This window comes from Salvelinus namaycush, chromosome 4 (assembly GCF_016432855.1).
Source record: "Salvelinus namaycush isolate Seneca chromosome 4, SaNama_1.0, whole genome shotgun sequence".
Classification (NCBI taxonomy): Eukaryota; Metazoa; Chordata; class Actinopteri; order Salmoniformes; family Salmonidae; genus Salvelinus; species Salvelinus namaycush.
Window position 1 is genome coordinate 39,381,705 of NC_052310.1, and position 24,834 is coordinate 39,406,538.

The 24,834-nt window shown below is 45.9% G+C and overlaps 1 protein-coding gene across 2 annotated transcripts in view; it reads left to right on the top strand.

The window, feature by feature from the left end:
• The window catches only part of LOC120046507 (protein quaking-like), a 96,342-nt gene extending 72,177 nt beyond the window's left edge, over positions 1-24,165 (top strand). The window contains exons 5-7 of one of the 2 annotated variants that reach the window (XM_038991800.1): positions 17,714-17,801; positions 18,533-18,820; positions 21,892-24,165. In XM_038991800.1, coding sequence (XP_038847728.1) covers positions 17,714-17,801; positions 18,533-18,820; positions 21,892-21,971 — 456 coding nt within the window. In that variant the 3' untranslated portion in view covers positions 21,972-24,165. Of the gene's footprint in view, positions 1-17,713; positions 17,802-18,532; positions 19,544-21,891 lie in introns of those variants that run through there. The other variant, XM_038991799.1, reaches the window with a different exon arrangement.
• The last annotated feature ends 669 nt before the right edge of the window (positions 24,166-24,834 follow it).

The following is a 24,834-nucleotide window of genomic DNA, read 5'->3' on the forward strand; positions in this document are numbered from 1 at the left end:
GTGTGTGTGTGTGTGTGTGTGTGTGTGTGTGTGTGTGTGTGTGTGTGTGTGTGTGTGTGTGTGTGTGTGTGTGTGTGTGTGTGTGTGTGTGTGTGTGTGTGTGTGTGTGTGTGTGTGTGTGCGTGTGCCCCTCCCCATAGGCTTGACCAGCTGTGCAAGTATAGTGGTTGAGCAAACACACACACTATGTCTGGGACTCAGACCTCCTGCTGCCAAGCCCAGCCTGTCAGTCATGTCACCTCCTTAGCTCCTAGCCGAGGAGGAATACTGTATCTACACTTGACAGTTTTTATTAAACACTTTTTTTGTCTCGAGGGAAACACTGAGCGCTTCGCACCATTTCTTGGTTTTGTCGCCTTTTTCTTCCCCCCACGTCTTCCCTTTCCCTTTGTCTCACTCGCTCTCCGTTTCTCACTCTCACTCTGTCACACTCGTTTTGAAACTCACATACACCACTCTGTTCATAAACTGTAATCTTGCGCCCGCACACACACACAGACACACACACACACACACACACACACACATCTATACACACGTGTTCTCTTGTCTGAGAAGGCCTTGAGTGCTGCTGAGAATCTAGGAGGCTGGGTGCATCGGTCCAAGGCCCTGGCCACTTGTGAATTTGAGTCTGCATCTGCAAGTTTCCAGCGGAGGGATTTCCCAGCATGTTCCATTCCATGGGGGTTAGTCACAGACAGCTGACACATTGTAGACAGGATTAAATACACTCTCACTAACAGATACTTTAAAGGTGGCTGGATATGCATCTGCAAATCCCGCACATCCTTAGGGGGTTGGGAACTTGATTCAAATCAATTGAATGTACAAGCCAGGCCAGGGGAGAATCAGCCATGTGTTCGGTGAAAGAGGCAAAGGAAGCAGAGGGAAGCAGAGGTATTTGGGCTCTTGTTATAGTATGTGTGAAGAGAGAGCGGTGCAGAATGACTGAACAAAAGCCCACTGGTTTGTGGGAGTTCCCATCTGTTCCATCTGCAGCACAATAGACCCTCTCTTGCATGACATGTTTTTCTGCTGCTCACGGTTACTGAGAGTGCAGAGCCCCGGCCCACGACCCAGGAGAGCGGGCCAGCCCAGGACCCAGGAGGGCGGGCCAGCCCAGGACCCAGGAGGGCGGGCCAGCCCAGGACCCAGGAGGGCGGGCCAGCCCAGGACCCAGGAGAGCGGGCCAGCCCAGGACCCAGGAGGGCGGGCCAGCCCAGGACCCAGGAGGGCGGGCCAGCCCAGGACCAAGGAGGGCGGGCCAGCCCAGGACCAAGGAGGGCGGGCCAGCCCAGGACCCAGGAGGGCAGGCCAGCCCAGGACCCAGGAGGGCGGGCCAGCCCAGGACCCAGGAGAGTGGGCCAGCCCTGCTGAATAGAGTTCAGATGTGCCTGAGACTTGGTTGCTGTGTGTGTTTGGGGGTGGGGGTAGGTTGTGGGTGGTTGGGTGGTGCGCGTGTCTGTGTGCGTTTGTGTATGCCTTCATTCACGCATGTAGGTGTACAGTATGTTTATGTATGTGATTGATCTGCAGTCTAAAGATGTGTGAGCGTGTGAGTGTGTGAGCGTGTCAGTGTGTTTGCGTGTGTGCGTGGCTCTGGTGCTTGTATGTGTGAACAGCAGGGACCTCTTCTCTGGTCACATGATTGAGTAGTCATCTAGGTCTTTGAGGCTGAAAGACCATCAAAAGAGCCTTTGTTTACAACTGGAGTGTAGAAATCCTGAGCTGGGCTTTCTTCTCCTGTGGGGCTGGATAATGCTCTCTGTGGGGCTCTCCTCTCCCCTTCCCTTCCAAACTTTACTTTGGGCTCCTAAATAGACAGAGTTCATCTCTCTCATCTCTCTCACTGTCTCTCCGTGTCTTTCTCTCTCTCATCTGTCACACACACACGCATATTCACTCACTCACTCACTTTCATTTCCATTCACTCTCATTCCCTTTTTCTCTCACAGACTGACATTCTCTCGTTTTCTCTCTCTCGCTGTCACTCACTCACTCACTTTTCCTTTCATTCACGTTCATTCTCATTCTCTCTGGGAAACAAAGGCGCACATTCTGTCCCCCGCTCTTTCCCTCTCTGTTAAATCATTTTGGAGAGTTGAGTATGTCTCGCTGAATCAATACAGTGGAAAACCCACCCTGTCCTGGGTAAACAGCCATGTTTGGGAACGCACCCAGCAGCTCCCTCTCTCTCTCTCTCTCTCTCCCTCTCTCTCTCTCTCCCTCCCTCTCTCCTCCCCTCCTTTACATTGAGGATCAGGCCGAAAAATCAAGGACTCTGGTCAAAGGGGGTAGAAAATGCATCTCCGTGGCAACCTGTTGAGTGGCCCTCGTCCCGGGCCTTCAAAAGAGCCCGAGCCATGTGACTGTAAATAGAGAGGCTTGAATTCCTCACGGACTGCCCGTTTTCAGACAGCAAGGACCCCCCAAGCTCTGGGAAACAAGCTGTCCGTCTCCATCCTCACCCCATTGCGTATTTCTCCCCCTCCTTTTCCTCCTCCGTCTCCTCCCCTCTGGTAGTGAGGGATCCTTTTTTGTTGTTGTTGACATTTAGAAAGTTCACTTAGAAAATAGATGCGACAGTTGCCTACTACGGTGTGCGTTTCCATTTAGCGATCTTGTGTCGGTAGAAACAGCTGGACGTGATGACGTCACACCTAGAAGATATATATTTGTTATATATTTGTTATATATATATATATATATATATATATATTTGTTCCGCAAAAACCGACAGTGTCCACTGACCATTTAGGCAAATTGCACATTCATTAATTATAAATTTGGCGACAGCCTGTATGCCGTCCCACCAATCTGTTTCATGTCTGAGGTAGCCCGCGAAAGCCAGCATGGATAGAATGCCTAACTAATACTAATAATATTTGACATATTCTATGAATTCTCATTCTCAATTCTATGTATCGCCACGGTAAAACTTACACCCCTTTAGATATATATTTTTAACTATGCAAGTCAGTTAAGAACAAATTCTTATTGATAATGACTAGGAGCAGTGGGTTAACTGCCTTGTTCAGGGGCAGAATGACCGATTTTTACCTTGTCAGCTCGGGGATTCGATCTAGCAACCTTTCGGTTACTGGCCCAACGCTCTAACCACTAGGCTACCTGCCGCCCTTATTGGACAGTGAAACCAGAAAGCAAATTAGAAGCAACTCAGGCATTCTTGAAAGTCAGGACAATCCTTGTCCTGCAAAGAAACATCATTTTATAGTTGAACATTTGGATTTTGCAAGCAGTAAGCGTTTAGAATGAAATGTGGAGTGGAGCTTTATAGTTACATCACATGCCCCACATACATCATTTATTTGAAAAACACCGTTTTCATCATCATGTCTTGCAATAAAGAAGAATCCAGCCCTGTCGAACCGATACAATTTTTTGTCGATCTTTAGAAAATGTCTCCTGTATCTGCCGCTTCCATTACACATGTCAGAATATCTTTTATTGCGACATTACTCTTGTGGAATCAACCTGGGTCAATGGAAACCTGCCCGGTGTTTTGAGAGTAGACGGACAGACCGAAAAATGAATCTAGCTCTGCAGTGCTGTTTCGCTTAGATGTAGCATTTCACCAGATAGCTGCCTGCCTGCCTGCCTGCCTGCCACCCTGAGGCATGCGTGAAATGAAATGTCACCTCTGAAATAAAGGCCTGCTTCTGTCACGAAAGCATCTCATTTCCCACATGCAGGGCTGTTACTGTGTAATGGCACACTTGACTTCAATGCTATTACAGACCTTTGTTAAAAAAAAGGCACCGATGTCTTTGTGTGTGAGAAAGGATGGCAGCGGTGTTTATTGAAGACTGAAATGGAACCGATCGTACAGCACCCTGCAGTGGCTTCAGAAATGTTTTGCAAATCAAGTAAGAATGAATTATTTGACTTCCGTGCGTTTTTGTTAGAGGTCTATCCAATTGACATGTTAAGTCATTTGGAAGACTATTTTTCCAAGGGCTTGATCATTATGAGCTAAACACTTCTACATTGATCCTATGCACAGAAGCCTTTCACTGTTGCCTAAAAGCTCTCATGCCGAACCCAAGGTCTCTGGGTGTCACGATCGTCGTCAGGGTGGAAATGACCGGACCAAGGTGCAGCGTGGTGAGCGTACATTTCTTTTTATTTGAATGTCGCCAACAGAAACAAGAAACAACAAAAACTAACCTGAAGCTGACTAGGGCTATACAGGCCACTAACACAGACAACTACCCACAACTAAGGTGGCAAAACAGGCTGCCTACGTATGATTCCCAATCAGAGACAACGATAGACAGCTGTCCCTGATTGAGAACCATACCCGGCCAAAACATAGAAACAGAAAACATAGAAATAAAGAAACTAGAATGCCCACCCTAGTCACACCTTGGCCTAACCAATAGAGAATAAAAGCCTCTCTATGGCCAGGGCGTGACACTGAGACACACTCAATGAACGTTTATCATGATCCATGTATCCCTCTGAATGCATAACATACTGTAGCTACATGCAGTGAAATATCACCTCCACAAGAGGTATTTCCACCAGAGTATTCTCACAAAAATCTCTACATCAATACGCTTCTTCACTATTACAATCCAGATTGTTTGGCTCTGACAATGATGGAGATAAGACCCTTTTTTGAGAGCGGATAGCAATTCCAATCCACCGCCAGACCACCAATTAGAATACAGCCTGTAAGATGAATAATGGACAAGGACATACATTTTTTACACGAAAAAATCCTCAAATCTATTTTTCATAAAGGAAGACAGGCCTGTAAGTTGGCCTCTTTTGGAAGATTAGAGAACGTTGAGATGTGGAGAGAGACTATTTTCCCCGCCGTATGTATCTCTGAGGTACGGGCACAGAGAAACAGGCAGACAGATCGGGGAGGAAGTGACATCGCTGTGGCGGTCTTTGAGTGTGTCGTGAAAGCTGAGTAATGTCTTCTAAAGGGAGATAAGGGCGCTGGGGCACCGCGGCAGGGTGATGCCCGCCCTGCCCGCTGTTTAACTGGCATGTAAACCCCAGTTTGTGCCAATGGTGGGAAAACAAGCCACTGTAGAGAGAGCGAGCCCGCCCGTCTCTGCCACTCCAAACACTCAACTGAGTTTAAAGGGAGACTGCTTGCGTTTGTGAAATGTCCATCCTTTTCAAAGCTGTATATTTAATGAGTTTATGCTCCCCTCCTGGTTTGATCTGTATTCTGGTAGGAAGAGGTGCCCTGCATGGTGGAGTAACCCACTGTGTGCCTTTGATCGTAGGGGTGCGTGTGTGCGTGCGTGTGTCTGTGTCTGTGTGCAGATTCTAGCTGTGTGGCTTGCAGGCATAACTAAATGAAACCTCGGAAAGGTTTCATGCACCATCCATTCCTAATGTGCCCAGGAATGGAGATCACTCTCTCCGTTTGTGTCACTGCTCTTTGCTCGTCACCCAAATCATGTAGTTCAAGTCATAACACCCCTTCCATTACTGGATTTGTGTATAAATCCTTCTCACCTTAGGGACAAGGAGAAGTAGGAAGGCTAGCGGTCCCATTTCAGTGACCTATAGCACCAGGGTTATTCTTTCAGACTTGTGGGAGGGAAAGGGGCCACATTAATACTGTCCTATTTTAGAGGATAACTAACCTTAATAACAACATTACCGTAATAACCAACCTTATCACTGTAATTGCACTAATAGTAATACGGATCACTACACACGTGTTAGATAGAACTACTATCCATCGAACTGTATCATATTTCAGGCTTGTGTTTATACAGCAACTAGTGATGCACGATATATCGGTGAGCATATCGGAATCGGCCGATATTAGCTAAAAATGCCAACATCGGCATCTGCCCGATGTCTAGTTTAACGCTGATGTGGAAAACCGATGTCATAGCTGACCTGCATACCTATTTAACGTAGGTAGATGACGTAATGACACCACGAGCCCCGGTACACACTACCAAGTAGGTGCTATTTTTCAGATGTTGCCCTACCGGAGTTACACATTATTGTTGAAACGCACATCTCTGAGCTATTTGCTATGGGCATCACTGCTATTAGCTTCACGACTGACATTTGAACCAGCGACGTCAGCCCCATGAGCATGCCGAGTCTGACAGCACAGCGGGTCGACGAGGATTTTGTACTGAGGAAAGCCGTATTGCATGCTCAAGAATGTGCTGGTTCTCATACCGCTGCTGCCATTTCAATGGCATTTGAGAACATGTTTGAAACTCGGAAACATGAACACACTAGCTAGCGCCATTCAAACAACGACCTTAAGAGATAAGCTCATCAACTGCGTCCGCAGCAGACGTTACACCCTCTGTCACGGCATTGAAACGCCTGCTCAACAAAACTGGCGACACAGACCGTGGGCTTAAAACTTGCAAAAGTACTCGAGGCCGTGAACAAGCGATTCGGTGGCATTCCCTCTGAGCTTCTTTACTCTGTCGCCACCATGCGCGATGCTAGGTTCAAGGATGCAGACAAGAAACAGGGTTTACGTGAAATGTTACATACGCAGCTGGAAAAGATGGAAATGAACACAGTGACAGTGACGCACCGAGGAAGAGAGGCCACGGACAGACAGAGCTGAAACTTCACTGCTTGACATGTATGATGAAATCCTGGTTGAGAATGAAACGACTGAACAAAAGAACAATGAAACAGCACAGCAAGTAAGTGAAAGAAATAGGTTTTGATTATGTTTTACTGGTAATGGGGACATATGTAAATGACAACAAAATAACTTTTTGGTCAGTGTGGTGTGTAACCTTTATTTAACTAGGAAAGTCAGTTAAGAACAAATTCTTATTTACAATGACGGCCTACCCCGGCCAAACCCGGACGATCCTGGGCCAATTGTGCGCCGCCCTATGGGACTCCCAATCACGTCCGGATGTCATACAGCCTGGATTCGAACCAGGGACTGTAGTAACGCCTCTTGCACTGAGATGCAGTGCCTTAGACTGCTGCGTCCATGTGTGTGTGTTAACTATTCAACTGTACTACAATGCTTAAAAGGCGCTAACATTTAAAAATCGGTTATCGGTATCAGTTTTCTGGGGAAAGGAAAATATTGGATATCGGTATCGGCCAAAAATGTCATATCGGTGCGTCACTAACAGCAACTCATGCAAAAAGCCTCAATCATACAGTCTTTGCTATGTTACCCTTAGTTCAATTCAACCTTCACGTGTAGTCACACATGTAACCTGCTAACGATGTGCATTATAAGCCATACAACTGATGTACTGATATTGACCGATTCTGCTAATACGGTATTAACCTTGATCAAATCGTGTTAGAGTCACAACACTAGCCCGTCCTACATTCTTTCTCCGGGACAAGTGTCTGGCCGTGATGCAGTCATGTCTAAGCATTCTATCAGAGCAGCCTATTAACATTGCAGAGATCACACACAGTAACCTCATGCACTGGGGACACCACTACTCCGCTCCCTCCCTCCCTCACTCTCTCTTTTGCCAAAGCCAATTAACATGAAAGCTCCATGCGCCTGGAGCAGCGCAGGGAACTCTCAAAGATTATCAGGCGAGATGCTGAAGGCTTCCTTAAGTTCCCCCCCCCCCCCTCCCGTTTACTTCCCGTGACCTACCATGACTTTGAATTCTCACCCAGTTTTGAGAATGTGTGCGTGAGAAAGCACACGGTGGCTAGTTACCATACACAGTACACATAGACACACACACAGTTGGACAAATATACTTAGCTAGTACTCATCAGTGAGTACACACTACGCAGGTGCATGTACATATGCAAACACATGCCATTGCCAATACTCCAGGGTTGTTGTGGTAGATGAAACAAAATGTGTAATTTAAAGGCACGCACATACACAGACACACACACACACACACACACACACACACACACACACACACACACACACACACACACACACACACACACACACACACACACACACACACCTATTTCCCGACCAGGAAACACTTTTCCCCCACCCAGCCCTGGACTGTTCTCAGAATAACCCCGTGGTCTCATTGTACCCTCCTCATCTCTCCTCATTGTGCGAACCCGGAGACAAAGGAGAGACGGCCAGGGTATGCTGTTTGAGCCTTACATAATCAAACCTCTTATTGGTGTTTGGACATTGAGTTGCACTAAGTTGTGTAACGACTTGTTGACTCTTGAAGGCCCCCTATTCTCTCTGACGCGTCAGCATGTGTAGGATCTGAAGTCAAAGATCCTACACATGCTGAATAGGGTAAATATAGCCTTTGCTACCATGGCCTCTGGTCTCGTTGGTGGGTAAACATGGACGGTGTTTGCGCTGTGCATTTTAACGAGTGTTCATCTAATTAGCCAGCTAGGCCAATTAAAAGGGGTGCTACAACTCTAATTAACATATATATTGGATTAAGAGCCAATTACACTGATGAAGCTGTAATGCTGAGGCTTACATGAGTCTTTATCTCTCTCTCTCTCTCTCTCTCTCTCTCTCTCTGTCTCTCTGTGTGTGTGTGTGTGTGTGTGTGTGTGTGTGTGTGTGTGTGTGTGTGTGTGTGTGTGTGTGTGCGCGTGTGCTAAAACGAACAGGAAACAAGGCTTTTCCACAGAATGTTTTCTCTGTACTGATCAGCAGCATCTCTGTGTCCTGCCTCTGTCTCAGCTGAAAGGAAAGGGCGGGGCGTAGTGCTGTGTGATGTTCAGCTCTGCACTCCTGCCTGTCTACAGCTGCACTGTAATTAATGGGGACTGTGTCTTTGGAAGGAAAAGCTCTGGCTTGCAGTTAACTAAACTCCCCGGGCCAAACTTTCCCTCGTCAGAGCCTCTCAAATGGCTGATCTCATTAGCTGTAGTTCTTTCCCCTCTCTTGGCTCCGGTGCAAGTGGCTCTGGTGCAAGTCGAGATGGGTCGTAGCTGGATTGAAAGTTTGGGGGAGAAACTGGTTGTTGGGAAACTGGTCAGCGTCCGCGTGGTTGTGGAGAGACAGGAAAGGCATGAGTGGATGAGGCGACGCCGTGGCTGGCTGCCAGGACCGAGGAGGGAAGAGAGGGGGAGTAGAGGGGCGATGTTCAGAGATGGCAGCTGTACTCGGTGGGAGTGGGATGAGTTCCTGGAGAGAAAGAGAGGGGGGGAGAGAGAAAGAGAGAGAGGCGTCTGTTTTCCTCATCCACCCCTGTCCTTCTCCGTGTCCCACTCCAGCCAATTAGAGCGCGACCCTGCCCGTCCTCCTCCTAAACAGCCAATTGGAGGGGCTGTCTGAGTTGACAGGCGCAGGCCCTCGCCCTTGAGAGGGGGAGTTACATTGTAAAACCTGCTGTAATGTTGTAATGGTCACTCCAGACTCACTTTTACCACTGTGTTAATCGGTTTTATTACCGTCGTCACTCTACTTTGCATTTGTTTCATGTCATTTACCAGAAATATACAGAGGACAAGAGCCGCAATTGAATGAGAATTCCGACCGTAAATGTTTATTGGAATTTGTTCTGTAAAATATGAGAAAGCGATAGGTGTTTCCTGATCATATTTAAGTCCAAAGTTAGAGACAGAGATCAGAGACAGAGATAGACAAAGCAAAAAGAAAGAGTGTAAGAGAGAGAGTGTAAGAGAGAGAGAGAGAGAGAGAGAGAGAGAGAGAGAGAGAGAGCTTCAGTCTGACAGGCTGTGATGGAAATGGGGTAGGCTGGCAGTCATTGTGCTCCAAAGGTCATAGTGACCCCAGCCTGAATAGCAGCGGAATAATTCCTCTTTATGCAAACTGACATAAAAAAAATTCCACACGGCGTGACCTGAGAAGGCTCCCAAAGCGGGCTGTGCCACTGGACACGCACACATAGACAGACAGACAGACAGACAGACAGACAGACAGACAGACAGACAGACAGACAGACAGACAGACAGACAGACAGACAGACAGACAGACAGACAGACAGACAGACAGACAGACAGACAGACAGACAGACAGACAGACAGACAGACAGAGGTCTTCTGCTCATCACATCAACAGCTCAAGGGAAATAAATGGCCGACACGTAGACAAAGGAAAATCAAACCTGCAAATCTGAGAGCGTTCATTCTCTTCACTCACTTCCCCGATTACATCTAATGAGTCATTCTGATTGGGTACAGGATGACAAGATTGTATTTACCGTGACACACACACAGAGAGAGAGAGATAGCAGTCTGTCTGCATTGGCATTTGCTCTACTAATATCTCAATGGATGTGAAATGACATCTTTTCTGCTGGGTTTTTCATCTTGTCATTGTGTTCTGTTCAGTAGATATGGAGATAGAGTTAGTCGTCTGGGGAGCTTTGACCGTGAAGCACACACGGTACACCATTTGCAATGTTCCCTCCACTAAACCAGGAAGTAAGGTTCAGTGATGCATGACAAGCGAGAGTTGTATCTCTCTTGAACATCAGAACAAGGCATGATGATTGAATCTTCTCTGCATCATCTATTTCATTTTCCCCACATGCTTTTTCCCCAATGTAGACTGGATCACATTTGAACATGCATTCACCACTCCAAACAGCCGACGAGGACCAAGTCTAATGGAAATGGCATCTGCATTTAGCATAAATCGGTCTTAACTAAAGAGGAAAAATCAAAGACTTGAGGGATCTGTTGAAAGGGGTTAAGAGTTAACTGCTAGGAGGTACGCTGTTGCACGGCTAGGCATGTTAGCATGGTCATGGATTAACTGCCGCTGAATTCATGGGTTCTAAACTCCTGTCAAATTCTGTAATACATAGCACTCCAAACTGTAGGCTCGCTGCAGGTGCCGATAGGGACAGATAGGAAGGAATAATGAAAAACCAAGAAGCAGATTAAAAGGGTTTATCGTCTGGAGCAATTGGATTTGGCTGAAATCGACCTTATTGATGTTTGCTGCAAGTTACCAGAAACTAAGCAAGTGTGAACTGTAAAAGCACACATCTAAACACACACAAAAACACACATACACACACACATACATTGGGTTCTATTTTAGCAAACCTAACGCAATGGTGTGTCAGAAATATTTTTGTATAATTTCACAACCGGAATTATGGGCACAGTGGCTGGCGGTGGCGTGAAAGGGCTGGGTTTTGATGAATAAACAAGTTGTAGGTGTGTCAAGGCTTGACCCCTCACTGGCCAATGAGAATATGCTCCATAGCAAAATGTTTGGTTGCTTCAAGTTGTTTATTTACGCTATTGTATGTATTGCGTTGTCATCAACTCCAATTTGAATGTTAGTCCGTAATAGCCTAGTTTGTTAAATAGCCTACAGAAACAAAATAACAAAATATATGTAGGCCTAGCCCATCTTTGCTAAATATGTTGAACATGTTTGCAGTCAACATTGTAAGAAGCCTAATTGTATGGCTTCAATATGGAAATACAGTGCACTCAGAAAGTATTCAGACCACTTGACTTTTTCCACATTTTGTTGCGTTACAGCCTCATTCTAAAATGTATAAATTGTTTTTTTCCCCTCATTAATGTAAATACAATATCCCATAATGACAAAGCGAAAACAGTTTATTTTAATTTGTACAAATGTATTATAAATAAAAAGCTGAAATATCACATTTACATAAGTATTCAGACCCTTTACTCAGTATTTGTTGAAGCACAGGCTTGTCACACCTGTATTTGGGGAGTTTCTCCCATTATTCTCTACAGATCCTCTCAAGCTCTATCAGGTTGGATGCAGAGCATTGCTGCACAGCTATTTTCAGGTCTCTCCAGAGATGTTCGATCAGGTTCAAGTACGGGCTCTGGCTGGGCCACTCAAGGACATTCAGAGACTTGTCCCGAAGCCACTACAGCATTGTCTTGGCTGTGTGCTTAGGGTTGTTGTCCTGTTGGAAGGTGAACCTTCACCCCAGTCTGAGGTCCTGAGCACTCTGCAGCAGGTTTTCATCTCGCTGTACTTTGCTCCGTTCATCTTTGCCTCTATCCTGACTAGTCTTCCAGTCCCTGCTGCTAAAAGACATCCCCAAACAATGCTACCACCACCATGCTTCACCGTAGGGATGGTGCCAGGTTTCCTCCAGACGTGACGATTGTCATTCAGACCAAAGAGTTCCGTTTTGGTTTCATCAGACCAGAGAATCTTGTTTCTCATGGTCTGAGATTATTTAGGTGCCTTTTGGCAAACTCCAAGCTAGCTATCATGTGCCTTTTACTGAGGAGTGGCTTCCGTATGGCCACTCTACAATAAAGGCCTAATTGGTGGAGTGCTGCAGAGATGGTTGTCCTTCTTGAAGGTTCTCCAATCTCCACAGAGGAACTCTAGAGCTCTGTCAGAGTGACCATCGGGTTCTTGGTCACGTCCCTGACCAAGGCCCTTCTCCCCCGATTGCTCAGTTTGGCCAGGCAGCCAGCTCTAGGAAGAGTCTTGGTGGTTCCATTTAAGAATGATGGAGGTTACTGTGTTCTTGGAGACATTTTTTGGTACCCTTCCCCAGATCTGTGCCTCGACGAAATCCTATCTCAGAGCTCTACGGACAATTCCTTCGACCTCGTGGCTTGGTTTTTGCCCTGACATGCACTGTCAACTATGGAACCTAATATATACAGGTGTGTGCCTTTCCAAATCATGTCTAATGAATTGAATTTACCACAGGTGGACTCCAATCAAGTTGAAAAAAGGATCTCAAGGATGATCATTGGAAACAGGATGAACCTGAGATCAATTTCGAGTCTCATAGCAAAGGGTCTGAATAGTTATGTAAAATAGGTATTTATGTTTTTATATTTAATACATTTGCAAAAATTTCAAAAAAACTTTGCTTTGTAATTATGGGGTATTGTGTGTAGATTGTTGAGGAATTGTATTTATTTAATCCATTTCAGAATAAGGCTGTGACGTAACAAAATGTGGAAGAAGTCAAGGGGTCCGAATACTTTCTGAATGGCACTGTATTGTTAAACATAGTATTCACACTGATATAGGGGCTAGGCCTACTGTATATTGCATAATGTCTGCCATGTCTGAGCCAAGGACATGCCAAACATTGTCAATAAACAAGATTCAATTCACTATTGATAAGACTTAAAAAGAGAGTGAATAATTTGAATCAAAATGAAACAACTTGTTTTAAATAGGCTTTGTCTTAATACAGTTACAGGCACCATATTTGCTCCCTGTGGGTATATACTATTAAGGTGGATTATGGTGGCTTTTACACACATCCAAAATAATAACTGGAGCTGGCAACAATAATCATAAAAAGGGGATGTCCGCTCACTGTGTTGCTGCTCTCAAACTTGATCTTTTAATAAAGCTTTGGTGATTCATATTTGTTTCAAAGCAGTCTCACGAGCCAAACACTATTTGAGAAATGCATTGGGCAGGACAAAAACAAAAGAAAACATTGAGTGGAGGGGAGGCTTGGTTTTTAATCAAATGAAACGAAAAACAAACAATCTGTTTTTTTTTTGTTTTTTTAAACAACAACAACATTTCGAAATAGGACGGGGTCAGAAGCATGATATCATAAGTCACTTCTCTCGTTCGATGGCACTATGTGCACATTCGGGCCTAAATGTCTTTACGCATAACATTCGCACGTCTACACAAAATACTAGGCTCCTGTCAATTGTATCGTTGCCTTTGTGCGAGGCACATTCTCCAGAAAATGTGCAGTTGATATGGACTGAATTAGAGGACTGAATAGTTTAGAGGAGCGAGTCTTTGGTAATCCGACGAGAGGCGCTCTTTGAAAATGGGGATGGATAGCCTATTTGAACAAGAGAAATGAAGTAGGCAGGTATGTGAATTGTGAATAATGAAAAAGCATGAGGGCAAGAAAACCTCCAATATTTCAAGTCACTCTCAGTAGACTATTTAAAACCCCTTTATTCATAGGCTACTTGGACAATGGCCAGGATAAACAAGACTAAGGGGAGGGTAGACTATGCTTCGGTTTTAATCAAATTAAACAAAATGGGGGGGGGGGGGGTTCTAAATACGAGATTCACTAGTACAAAAGGCACATCTCTCCTTCCATGGGCACTATGCGTCATGGCTGCATAAGCTCCTCTTCTGCACCCAAAATCCATTCCACTACCAACTGTGTTACTGATAACACCTGCTTTGGATGGGTCTTATAGAACTTCCCATTAGCGCTGCATGAAATTGTCACTTTTGTGCTTGTTTTTAAAAGACCCCCCATAAAATATTGCCACCTCTCCCAACTCAGCGCGAGCCTGCTGATGTTGGACAGGTCAATTGCAGAACCTGGCGTAAGCCAGTGCGCCAGTTTTCACAATGACGAAATTGCATACTAACGTGCGTTTGACACTTGCGCCTCCTTAGCTCCACCTGGAAATAGAACCCATGTAAACACAAATGGGTACTCGCACTCGCGCACACAATACATTTGTTTAAGACACAAACACACACACACACACACACACACACACACACACACACTGAAAAACACACGCTCCAGTGTCTGTGGCCGGCTGCTGAATTGTGCCGGCTGCCAATTGTGCCGGCTGACTCACACAACTGTGTGAGTTGTGCAGAGAGAGACAGAGAGTGGCCCTTTTTGTGTCTGCGCTTGGCAGCGTTTAGCTGTGGGAGCGGGAAGGGCCCACGGCAACACTGTCACAGCAGAGGGGGAGGTAGAGAAGAGCGAAAGCTACCATGTGTTTGATGTGTTTGAAACCATTCCACAGATTCCGCCCCAGTCATTACCACGAGCCCGTTCTCCCAAATTAAGGTGCCAGCAACCTCCTGTGATATTCCTAGCTGGGAGATTTAAGAAGAGACACACATAGGTTAATGTGAGAACATGACTCGTGGACTACTGCCATTGACACTGACAGCTAAAGTAGAGGGCCAAGCAATCACGGTCAACAGACTCTCACACGTGCATCCCTGACCAGAACCACATAACAGCAGTATACAGACTGTAACAGTGGAGATGTTAAGAGAGCCCTACTGGACTCACTGATATGAGTGACAACACAGCACCACTCACTGGCCCAGGCCAGCAACTACAAGCTGAAGGCAGACTAGAAACCAAACATACCAAGAGTCATCCATTGGTGTCCATTGTCCAAGATCGAAAAGCTTCCACACCTCCCTACCGTATAATCGGAGAGGAATGTGCAGAGGATGACACTGTATTGTCCTTAAACACTCCCAAAAACGCACACACACACACACACACACACACACACATTATATCGATGCTACGCTGCTGCTCAAAGAGAATTGAACATAACAGTACCACTCAAGGACAGAACTAGACAAAGGAGGCTGGTGGGGCGGGTCTATAGGAGGACGGGCTCATTGTAACGGCTGGAATGGGATGAATGGAAAGGAGTCAAATGGGGGTTTTCCATATGTTTGATGTGTTTGATACCGTTCCACTCATACCATCCCAGATCTTATATACCAGCCTCCTCTGGAACTACAGTAGACTCCGTTGACTCAATACAGAGTCAGAGTGATTTATTCCTGCAGTGCCTTCTCTTCATAGGCTATTAATCACTGCAGTCTTCACTTATTAAAAAGTATTGATGTTTACAGTAGATACAGGAGCCCTTTGAGCGTTTTGTTTTTGGCTCCCGAAGGCTTGGCTCAGAGTGTTTTCTAAAAGTACGTTTACTGTGATTCTGTAGACGACGCGAACACACACACACACACACAGTATGGGGCTTGAGAATGTACCATGTCAGGTCAATGCCTTTTCCCCGCCCCCTCATCTTCTCAACTTCACCGCATTTCCCCAAAATCAAAGTTGTGATCAAGTTCTGTCTCATTGCGTTACGTTTTACAAACGTATTGTTGCTCTAGGCGTGGAGATGAATCATCCCAGTGATGTGAAAAAGTTTGACTGATGAACAAAGTGTTTCTCCTCCCATTCGTTACTCTGGCAGATGAGGCGATTAAGGGCTGATGTAAATATCAAAGATGCTGTGGCAGATTGGATACCCTGCTGCTACTGAATCTAGATCTGGGCTCCTGCTGGATCTTTTCAAACTGCCAACCAAATCGCTTCAGTAAATAATTGCTGATAATTGGTAGGAACGTTTGTGTGTGTGTCTTTCGGTGTCTGGCAGGATCGGATGCCGTTCGGTTGCTTTGTTGATTTGGATTCTGTCTGTGTGCGTGTGTGTGCGCGTGTGTGTGAGAGAGCTGAGTGTCTGTGTACTGATGTGAGACAATCATACAGTGTGTCTGTGCTCCAAGTCTTATGTGCAGACGTGAGTCGCCGTTCAACATATTCTGCTCTCTGTGTGACTGTTCCTGTGTCTATGTGTGACAGTTCCTGTGTCTCTGTATTCCTGTGTCTCTGTGTGACTGTTCCTGTGTCTCTGTGTGACTGTTCCTGTGTCTCTGTATTCCTGTGTCTCTGTGTGACTGTTCCTGTGTCTCTGTGTGACTGTTCCTGTGTCTCTGTATTCCTGTGTCTCTGTGTGACTGTTCCTGTGTCTCTGTGTGACTGTTCCTGTGTCTCTGTGTGACTGTTCCTGTGTCTCTGTGTGACTGTTCCTGTGTCTATGTGTCACAGTTCCTGTGTCTCTGTATTGCTGTGTCTCTGTGTGACTGTTCCTGTGTCTCTGTGTGACTGTTCCTGTGTCTCTGTGTGACTGTTCCTGTGTCTCTGTATTCCTGTGTCTCTGTGTGACTGTTCCTGTGTCTCTGTGTGACCGTTCCTGTGTCTCTGTATTCCTGTGTCTCTGTGTGACTGTTCCTGTGTCTCTGTGTGACTGTTCCTGTGTCTCTGTGTGACTGTTCCTGTGTCTCTGTATTCCTGTGTCTCTGTGTGACTGTTCCTGTGTCTCTGTATTCCTGTGTCTCTGTGTGACTGTTCCTGTGTCTCTGTGTGACTGTTCCTGTGTCTCTGTATTCCTGTGTCTCTGTGTGACTGTTCCTGTGTCTCTGTGTGACTGTTCCTGTGTCTCTGTGTGACTGTTCCTGTGTCTCTGTGTGACTGTTCCTGTGTCTCTGTATTGCTGTGTCTCTGTGTGACAGTTCCTGTGTCTCTGTATTCCTGTGTCTCTGTGTGACAGTTCCTGTGTATCTGTGTTCATGTGTCTCTGTGTGACTGTTCCTGTGTCTCTGTGTGACTGTTCCTGTGTCTCTGTATTCCTGTGTCTCTGTGTGACTGTTCCTGTGTCTCTGTGTGACTGTTCCTGTGTCTCTGTGTGACTGTTCCTGTGTCTCTGTGTGACTGTTCCTGTGTCTATGTGTGACAGTTCCTGTGTCTCTGTATTGCTGTGTCTCTGTGTGACTGTTCCTGTGTCTCTGTGTGACTGTTCCTGTGTCTCTGTGTGACTGTTCCTGTGTCTCTGTATTCCTGTGTCTCTGTGTGACTGTTCCTGTGTCTCTGTGTGACCGTTCCTGTGTCTCTGTATTCCTGTGTCTCTGTGTGACTGTTCCTGTGTCTCTGTGTGACTGTTCCTGTGTCTCTGTGTGACTGTTCCTGTGTCTCTGTGTGACTGTTCCTGTGTCTCTGTGTGACTGTTCCTGTGTCTCTGTGTGACTGTTCCTGTGTCTCTGTGTGACTGTTCCTGTGTCTCTGTGTGACTGTTCCTGTGTCTCTGTGTGACTGTTCCTGTGTCTCTGTATTCCTGTGTCTCTGTGTGACAGTTCCTGTGTCTCTGTATTCCTGTGTCTCTGTGTGACAGTTCCTGTGTATCTGTGTTCATGTGTCTCTGTGTGACTGTTCCTGTGTCTCTGTGTGACTGTTCCTGTGTCTCTGTGCTCCAGGCGGAGGGAGAGGACAGCCTGAAGAAGATGCAGCTGATGGAGCTGGCCATCCTCAACGGCACCTACCGAGACGCCAACATCAAGTCACGTAAGGATGACATCACCGCGCCCCTCTCTCTAGGGGGGGGGGGGGGGGGGCAGGCACTGACTGACACGGTAGAACAGCCCTTTGTGTGTCCGGGAGCAGTGTAATTCAAACTGCTCCTTTTCGCTCACGACAAGCCCAGGAGCGTTGTGCGGTGCCATGCACAGTGGCTGAATTGAACAGAGTGTGCTTTTGGCTTGCCACATTCAGCGTTCCCCTCAGTGCATTTTTCGTTGTTTCTTTAGTTACTTTAGTTTCCCTGCTGTCCTATTGGGTGGCACTCGGTCGAGTTCTTTTCAAGGAGGAAGAGAGGTCTGGCTCTGACTGGGCGTCCATTTTGTGTCGCTGAGGGAGATGCGTGCCTCATTCCAATCGCATGGTGTTTGTGCCGAACAGATCCCAGCCAGCACTGTTGTGCCAGAATCGAACTCAGTGCTAGAGATGAATGGAGGCAATCCTTAAAGACCTCTCTTATATTGTGCTAAATGTTGTGTAGTGGAAGCTAAGGCCAGTCTGTCGAACAGTTTGTTTATGTAGCTTTTTCTCCGGTTCCTGACTTATCTGATATTCTTTGAGTGTGTCCTATGATATGTGTGATAGATGCTAACTTGTGTTTTTGTATCCTCCTTTTTCTTCCACTTCTCTCCACCTCTCCTCCCCCTCTGGTCTCTCCACACACCCCTCCCTCTTCCTCCTCCTCCACCTTCTCCTCCCGTGTTTCCCGCTCACTCCAGCTGCCCTTGCCTTCTCTCTTGCAGCGAACGCCCAGGCGCCCCGCATCATCGCCGGCCCCGCCGCCATGTCCCAGAACGCCCTGCGCACGTCCACCCCGGCCGGCCCCACCCTAATGCCCCTGATCCGACAGATCCAGACCTGCATGCCCAACGGCTCGCCCCACCCGGGCGTCATGACCCAGGGTCCCGAGTCGGGCCTCATATACGCGTCGCCGTACGATTACCCCTACACGCTGGCCCCTGCCACCTCCATCCTGGAGTACCCCATCGACTCCAGCGGGGTGTTAGGTAAGCATGCTTGCCCCTGCGATTGCCCCGCAGCCCCCCACCAACACCACCACCCCCATGGCCAGTGGAATCCCGCCCCCACGCTGATCCTGCGCCACTCCTCCTAAATACCCGCCCCCCCACCCCCATTCCCACTTTTGTGACGACCCCCCCCTCAGAATAATACCACACTCCCTCTTCTCTCGCCCGCCCCAGCCTCCCAGGAGATACCACTGAAAGAGAGGGGTCAGCAACAGAAAGAAAAAACATTCCAGCTCTTTATTGCATCTTTCTTTTCACTATCATGAGACAATTCTCTCCTCTAAAAAGCCCTTTAAGAAATGTGTGCATAAATGAACTGGAAGTTAAGTGCTCGACTGGCTCAGTGATTTATAAGAGGAAGCGGTTTCATTCGGAAAAGGGTCCTTACCCTCCTCTCTCCCAGTCCCTGCATACACACGCAGCCCTATGGCTTTGAAAAAAAGCCACTTTAGAAAATATCATATTACAAACGCGACTTGACTCCATTAAGACAGACTGTACCCAAAGGCACATTGTAAATCTGAACTGTTACCAACGCACCAAAATGTCAACAGCAGCTTGTCCAATTGGGTTGAGCACATTCTAGACAGCCAGGGTGTGCCCTGTCAGCCATTAGCAGCCAGAGTTCCGCCTAACCAAGAGTTCCGCCTAACAGAGTTCCACTGGACCAAGCCTCCAACTGTGTGTCTGGGTGAAGGGAGAGGGGATTCAGTGAGTGAGTGAGTGAGTGAGTGAGTGAGTGAGTGAGTGAGTGAGTGAGTGAGTGAGTGAGTGAGTGAGTGAGTGAGTGAGTGAGTGAGTGAGTGAGTGAGGGAGGGAGTGAGGGAGTGAGTGAGTGAGGGAGTGAAGCTGGGTGAGGCTGGGTGGGGATGTTACTGTGAGGGGGGGGGGTCGAGGAGCGGCGGAGCCCAGTGAAGATTTCACCCTGTCTCTCTCTCTTGTGTGACCTATACAGCGTCCTCAAAGGCCGAAGAGCTGCCCCTCTACCTGGGGTTTCAGACCTGTCACTTTCCCATCACTGTGCAGCGAGGAGAGCCCTCCAACCGGCCTCCCTTTTAAAGAAACGCCACTTCCCTCCCTCTTTCCCTCCATCCCCTCAAACAACACACACCCACCTCCTCATCTCTCTCCTCCCTCCCCGCCACCACACGCTGGACTGGTTGAGGATTGGCCCTCTCTGAGCAACCACAAGCCACAAGGGGAAGCCTCGGCCCTTCCTCTTTTAATGTCTGTTCAAAGTGACGTGTGTGTTACTGATCAACCCTTTTTGATTTCCTGTCCCGATGATGATGATGATGATTAAATATTTGTGTATGATGGTGAGGGAGAACTGAGCTCCACCTTGCTGCAGACCCCCCTTGGGGGCGCCCCCCTCTCTCTGGGTGTGGCTTGGGGGCGTCCTGAAGGGTAACATGAGGACGGTGAGGGGTCAGAGGGGGTCGACAGAGAGGGGTTGCGGAGCCAATGGGGGAGATGGTGTGTGTTGGCGATGGGGCACCTGCAGTTAAATCATCTAGGCATGACAGGCTTTATTCACAAAGGGATTTGAGGACATTCTGTCCCGACACTGACAGTCTTAACTTCACTCTTATGAAAAATATTCACAGAATGAGACTTTCAGCGCAAGTGTAGCCACGCCAAATGACAGTCAGTGAGTGAACAACATTTCCCTTTTGTATAACGCATTTTTGCATCGACTCAAACGGAGGACAGACATGAACTCCTGGCACTAATTCCTCGTTCCCTTCCTGTATTCTATAGGTGTGGCTTTCCCCACGAAAGGCTAAAAGAGTTTCTCGGATCCTTACTGAGCCCCTCATCTGATCTGAGTGTTGACACACATGCGCTTTTGTTTCACAGCTGCCTTTGAGTGTAATGAACCAAGAGCCGGGCATATAGCAGTCAGACAGGCAGGCAGGCAGGCAGGCAGGCAGGCAGGCAGGCAGGCAGGCAGGCAGGCAGGCAGGCAGGCAGGCAGGCAGGCAGGCAGGCAGGCAGGCAGGCAGGCAGGCAGGCAGGCAGGCAGGCAGGCAGGCAGGCAGGCAGGCAGGCAGGCAGGCAGGCAGGCAGGCAGGCAGGCAGACAGACAGACAGACAGACAGACAGACAGACAGACAGACAGACAGACAGACAGACAGACAGACAGACAGACAGACAGACAGACAGACAGACAGACAGACAGACAGACAGACAGACAGACAGACAGACAGACAGACAGGCTCCCTCACTACTGATGTTTACACCGGCCAAACCTCCCCAAAGAGGCACGGGCCTTAACGCCATGCATTATGTGTGAGTGTGTACGTGCATCCTGTACACACATTCATATATGTATATTTTCGCAGACCTACGGTATGCGACTGTTCCACTGACTGCTATGTCTGGGATTGAAAATCTATACAATACTGTCACGCTTTACTAATCACTTAATTCATTGCCTTTTATTCTACCTATTCTTTTTATTTTTTATTTTATAAGAGATGTTCATTTTTTTTACTACTGCAAATGTGCCTAAAAGCTTTCATCTCTGGGCTTTAACCAGAGAGTGAGTGATCAGTATTATATTTAAAACGAATAACTGAAGAGATGCACTTCCTGATGCTCAACCTGAGATTATGTGACTAGTAAAGCTCCCCTCTGTGTGTGTGTGTGTGTGTGTGTGTGTGTGTGTGTGTGTGTGTGTGTGTGTGTGTGTGTGTGTGTGTGTGTGTGTGTGTGTGTGTGTGTGTGTGTGTGTGTGTGTGTGTGTGTGTGTGCATAAATGCCTAATTTCTGCAAATTTGTAACAAGGACTCAAGAAAACAATGGATCCTTACAGTCAAGGTTACTCCATAGTCACGAATGATACTATGTCCAAGATTTCTCCTTGTTACGATGAAGTATATGAGTATAATTTGTGCCTTAACATGTATTTCTAAAGATTTTTCCTAATTGTGTTACATGTGTTTGGTCGTATAAACCTTGATGATATGACGAATTGACTTGATGGAAACGGCGAAGGAGGAAATGACCTAATCCTTGTTTTGGTCATGTTGTTGCAATCCGAGCAGGTGCAGTGACTACTAAGGTTCGAAGGCACGAGCTGCGGGTCCATCCTTACCAAAGGATAGTGACCGCAGACAGAGGTTAGTTTAGCTCTTATGCATTTGTGTTTTATTGCCAATGCCTGCTCACTGTTGGTCCTGATCTGTTTTGCAACATGTACAAATTGTTCAGCTAGTCGTTCCGGTTTGTGATGTGATGCAACATACTGCACACCCTTCCTAGTCTTGGCCTCTGAGAAACATTTATTTGGAATACATTTGTTCTCAGAGTGCATACGTGGAGGGCTGTACAAGGTGATTCTGAGAACTAGTGACCACAACACAGTAGCCTAATGATGCTTTTGCTATCTAGGTAGAGACACAAACTTACACACAAACTACTCGACTCTATTATTTCGATGACTTTATGCATCTGACATGATGTCGATGACAAATAATGGACTATACCCCTTCAACAACAAAAAAAAGAAGATCAAATTACCTGTGTTTTAGTTTCCCCCTCCGTTCAACGAGAAGGTTTCAATTTTATTTCAAATGCACTTAAGTCTTCAGCTTCTTACGTGGATAATGTAACGTTTTAATTGATAAATTATGTCCATTTGTGTTTATTTGTTTGCGGGAATTTTTTTTTTGAGAATCTGACCCATTGTATTGTCAAGGACAACACAGAAGTGGTTGTAAACACGTCATGTCATATTTGGGGGGTTTTCACTGTCTAATTGGACTGCAGTATCTTCCCATTTTTGCTACAGTATTTTTTTTAAGTCTCAACAACGACGTTATAAGTAAAGAGGGATGGACACATGGTAGGCTATAGACTGGAAATGGTTTTATTCTGCAGATTGGTAAAACAAGCACAACAGTCAGACCTTTTACTCTCTAAAGTCTACACATGTCACACCTTCTCTTCTAAGTCCATACAGAACAGATACTCCCACTGAATATTGAGAATAATCGAGGTCGTAATTAGAGAAGAAACCATTTGTGAAATGACGCAAGCAACAAGGAATTTGCAGGATCTGTTCTCTATCAGTGCCTTTTCTCTGTTTTATCCTTATACCCTAGTGCTTAATACACCAAGTGTGCCTTGTACATACACCCACACTGTGTATCATCACATTTCACTACAGATAATTACTTGTACACAATCAAGTGAATGTTTGCAATGTGCCAGAAAATAGGATGCAAATGCCAATTAAAAACTGCCGACATGCAGACATTGTTTGATAAATCAACCTACATTTTAGTACATACATTGAAGTTGAAAACCCAGTGAAATTGATTAAATTGTAATATTGTTTATATAACTCCAATTCATGAATCACTTTTTTTTGCTGCTAGATGATGTGGAACAATTAACATATATAATTAACAGTATATACAAACTGGGTCTAAGGATATTCAGGTTTCGGCACTGTAGCTCTGTCTGTGAATTGCCTCTGAAAACTTGATAGCTCAAATCTGCCCTAAAACAAATAAATTAATATAAAAATAACTGTAATATGGCGTTACTTAAGAAGTGCATATTATACAAAGGGTATTATTACTAAAAGGTCAAACCTTAATCCATAATGATAATAAATGATAATTATGGTAACGGATAGGTAACACTGACAAATTTAATGACAAACCAACATCCGATGAAATTGCACAAAGGCCTATATTCAATCTACCTCTTCATAGGTTTGGCTCCCACACTGATGAACAGTTTTACACCATTAAAACGTTGGTTTATCCAAACATGACGGTAATACAACATAATATGATTGACGTGTCAGTGCGGTTTGGGGGTTGAACCATGAGGCAGGTGGATTGAGTGCAGGCCAAACGGTCAAGCCTGTGTGTAAGAGGCAGACTGACTCTGGGTGAAGCAGGGAGGAAGCTAAGATGGCGTCTGAAATGTGGGCCTTTTTATCAGCTCATATTGGCAAAGATGTTGAACGGTCTCAAAATAGTAAATACACTATCAAATAAGTACATCAATTGGGGTCTAGAGATTTACAGTGCCTTCAGAAAGTATTCACAGCCTGAATTTAAAATGAATTAAGTTGAGATGTTGTGTAAGGTGATGTAGACAACACCCCATAATGTCGAGCTGGAATTGTTTTTAGAAATGTTTACAAATTAAAAATGAAAAGCTCAAGTCTTGAATCAGTAAGTATTCAACCCTTTTGCATAGTAAGCCTAGTGATAATATGCTTAACAAGTCACATAACAAGTTGCATGGACTATGTGTGCAATAGTAGTGTTTAACATGATTTTTAAATGACTACCCCATCTCTCTACCCCACACATACAATTATCTTTAAGGTCCCTCAGTCGAGCAGTGAATTTCAAGCACAGATTCAACCACAAAGACCAGAGAGGTTTTCCTATGTTTCGCAAAGAAGGGTACCTATTGGTAGACGGGTAAAAAAAAACAGACATTTAATATCACTTTGAGCATGGTGCAGTTATTAATTGTACACGTTTGATGGTGTACCAATACATCCAGTGACTACAAAGATACAGGCCCCCTCCCTAAATCAGTTCCGGAGAGAAAGGAAACCTCTCAGTGATTTCACCATGAGGCTAATGGTGATTTTAAAACAGTTACAGAGTTTAATGGCTGTGATAGGAAATAACTGACGATGGATCAATAACATTGTAATACAAACACAAATGACAGATTGGAAAGAAGGAAGCCTGTAGGAAAAAAATATTCCAAAACATACATCCTGTTTGCAATAAGGCAGGCACTAAAGTAATAGTGCAAAAAATGTGGCAAAGAAATACATGTTTTTTCCTGAATACAAAGCGTTATGTTTGGGGAAAATCCAACCCAACACATCACTGTGTACCACTCTTCATATTTTGAAGAATGGTGTTGGCTGCATCATGTTATGGGTATGCTTGTCATCGGCAAGGACGAGGGAGTTTTGTAGGATAAAAATAAATGGAATACAGCTA